Genomic DNA, 2,138 nt, shown 5'->3' with positions numbered 1-2,138 from the left:
TTTTTTTTTTTTTTTTTTTTTTTTTTTTTTTTTTTGTGGTGAAATTAACACCAAATATTACAAGTTCTTTACTGGTTTTGTGAGATTTGCCCTAATATAGTGTGAAACTGCATTTATGGTCTGTTATCTAACTAATTTCCAAGAGAAACCAATCGGGAATGTAGTGGATTATGGTGGACTTCATGTTATATTTCCTTTAATAAAAATATTAATTTAAATATCACCGTAATTTCAGAAGTGGATAAAGTTAAGAAATTAAATGCCATTCCCAATAACACAATGACCAGTAACATTTATTTAGAAAATAAATACATTACATTTGCATTTTTTACATTTATGGATTTAACCAAAACGACTTGAATTGCATTGAAGATACAAATTTACATGCATTGCATCTTTAACCTTGGCGTTGCTCGTGTTTAAACTACAGGAACATTTGATTTATTGCCAATTATGACGAGTCTTGATCTAAATCTTTTTGTTTGTCTGTGTTTTATGTTCACAGTCCTATCCTAGAGATCAGTCAGGAGTCTTCCTTCGCCACCTTTACCCAGGATCCCATGAAGCGCTGTAATGAGCCTGAGATCAGCCGCGCCGTGGAGAGGCCGGAGACGCTGCTGGAGGAAGGTGGGAAATAAAGCTCACGGTTTACAGTTCATTCACTCGCAGCTCTTCAGTCCATACGGTCTCTTTCAGTCAAATCAGATCTGCTGGCTGGCTTTCTCCCGCTCGTGTCTTGAAGTGTTTTTGGCCACTAGATGGCGCTAGCCTCAGACATTTGATTCGTTAAGGATCTGGTGCATTGTTTTTTCATGCACTGGTCAGTTTTGGGGTTTTTATAACATGTCTTCAGACTAGTGGAAGGAAAGCATGCAAAATAGACTTTTAGGTGTTTATTTTATTGCACTTTATCTATTTTGCATCTTTTTTTGTCTCCACTTCAGCAGCACGTACGTACAGCAAAACTTTACCGAGGGGTTTGTTTATATATCATTCACACTGCTTTATACAACATTTTATTCCTAAAAACAGCTGTTGACATTCTTTTCTGATTTATGGAGTGATTAAAAGAGAAATCCAAAATCCCCTCTGGAAAAACCTTTAACTCTAATATTGACGATAAAATCAAACCAGAATTTTTAATCTGGCTTTATCCAGTGTTCAGATTTGTCTTCTGGAATTATTTGCAAATTCGTGCATATTTATTTGGATACAATTTATATTTATTTTTATTTCTTTATATTTATTTTATTTATTAATTTATTTTTATTTCTGTTTTAGTTTTAGTTAAAAATTTTTTTTTACTTCAGTTAGTTGCCAAGGCAACATTTCTCATTTTTATTTACACTTAAAAATGTTTCATATAAAATTTATATTTGTTAATTTTTATTATATAAATTTTATATTTGTATTTCAATTACTGAGTATAGTTTGTTTTATTTTCAGTTCATGGTAACAGCACTGATATTTACTATTTACTTTTGTAAATATTTATTTGCTCAATATTTATGCTACATATATTTTTTACTCTTCTGTATTTGTGCTTTATTGGATATATTTATGCATTTATTACATTTATAATTTAATTTACTTCTACTCTTTAAAGCCTGGCTTTATCCAGTGTTCAGATTTCTGGAAATGTATTAAAATTAGTGCATATTTAATTAGATATGCCTCGTTTGCATATTAAAACATTTCAGAAAACTTGTTAATGCAAAAAATGCTTGCAATTCTTATTGTAATTAATCAGCTGTGGAAATGTGGTGATATCTAGGAGTAATTCTTTTTCACGTGCAATGTCTTGCTTTAAAGTAATAGTTTTACAAAATATTAATTACATTTTTTTAATTTTTAGGTTTCTTTTTAATGCACACAATGATTATTCTCAACATTAAGAGCTTTTGTAAATTATTTAATAGTTTTACATTATTATATTAATATTACATTATCTGTCAAATTTTCCCAGTTATGTTCTGATGTGGAATCTTTTTAACGTGTGTGTGTGTGTCTCTGTCTGTGTGTGTGTGTCTTTCTGTGTGTGTGTGTGTGTGTGTGTGTGTGTGTGTCTCTCTGTGTGTGTGTGTGTGTGTCTTTCTGTGTGTGTGTGTGTGTGTCTTTCTGTGTGTGTGTGTGTGTGT

General features: G+C 31.2%; 1 protein-coding gene across 6 annotated transcripts in view; it reads left to right on the top strand.

Moving 5' to 3' along the window:
• The window catches only part of LOC107557017 (mitotic checkpoint serine/threonine-protein kinase BUB1 beta-like), a 21,667-nt gene that overhangs the window by 11,098 nt on the left and 8,431 nt on the right, over positions 1-2,138 (top strand). For all 6 annotated transcript variants that reach the window (XM_016240310.1, XM_016240306.1, XM_016240308.1 and 3 more), the window contains exon 10: positions 506-627. In XM_016240310.1, coding sequence (XP_016095796.1) covers positions 506-627 — 122 coding nt within the window. The remainder of the gene's footprint in view (positions 1-505; positions 628-2,138) is intronic.

The sequence above is a fragment of the Sinocyclocheilus grahami genome, unplaced genomic scaffold (assembly GCF_001515645.1).
Source record: "Sinocyclocheilus grahami isolate Dianchi unplaced genomic scaffold, SAMN03320097.WGS_v1.1 scaffold587.1, whole genome shotgun sequence".
NCBI lineage: Eukaryota > Metazoa > Chordata > Actinopteri > Cypriniformes > Cyprinidae > Sinocyclocheilus > Sinocyclocheilus grahami.
The sequence above is the reverse complement of the archived record's forward strand: the minus strand, read 5'-3'. Positions and strand labels throughout refer to the sequence as shown.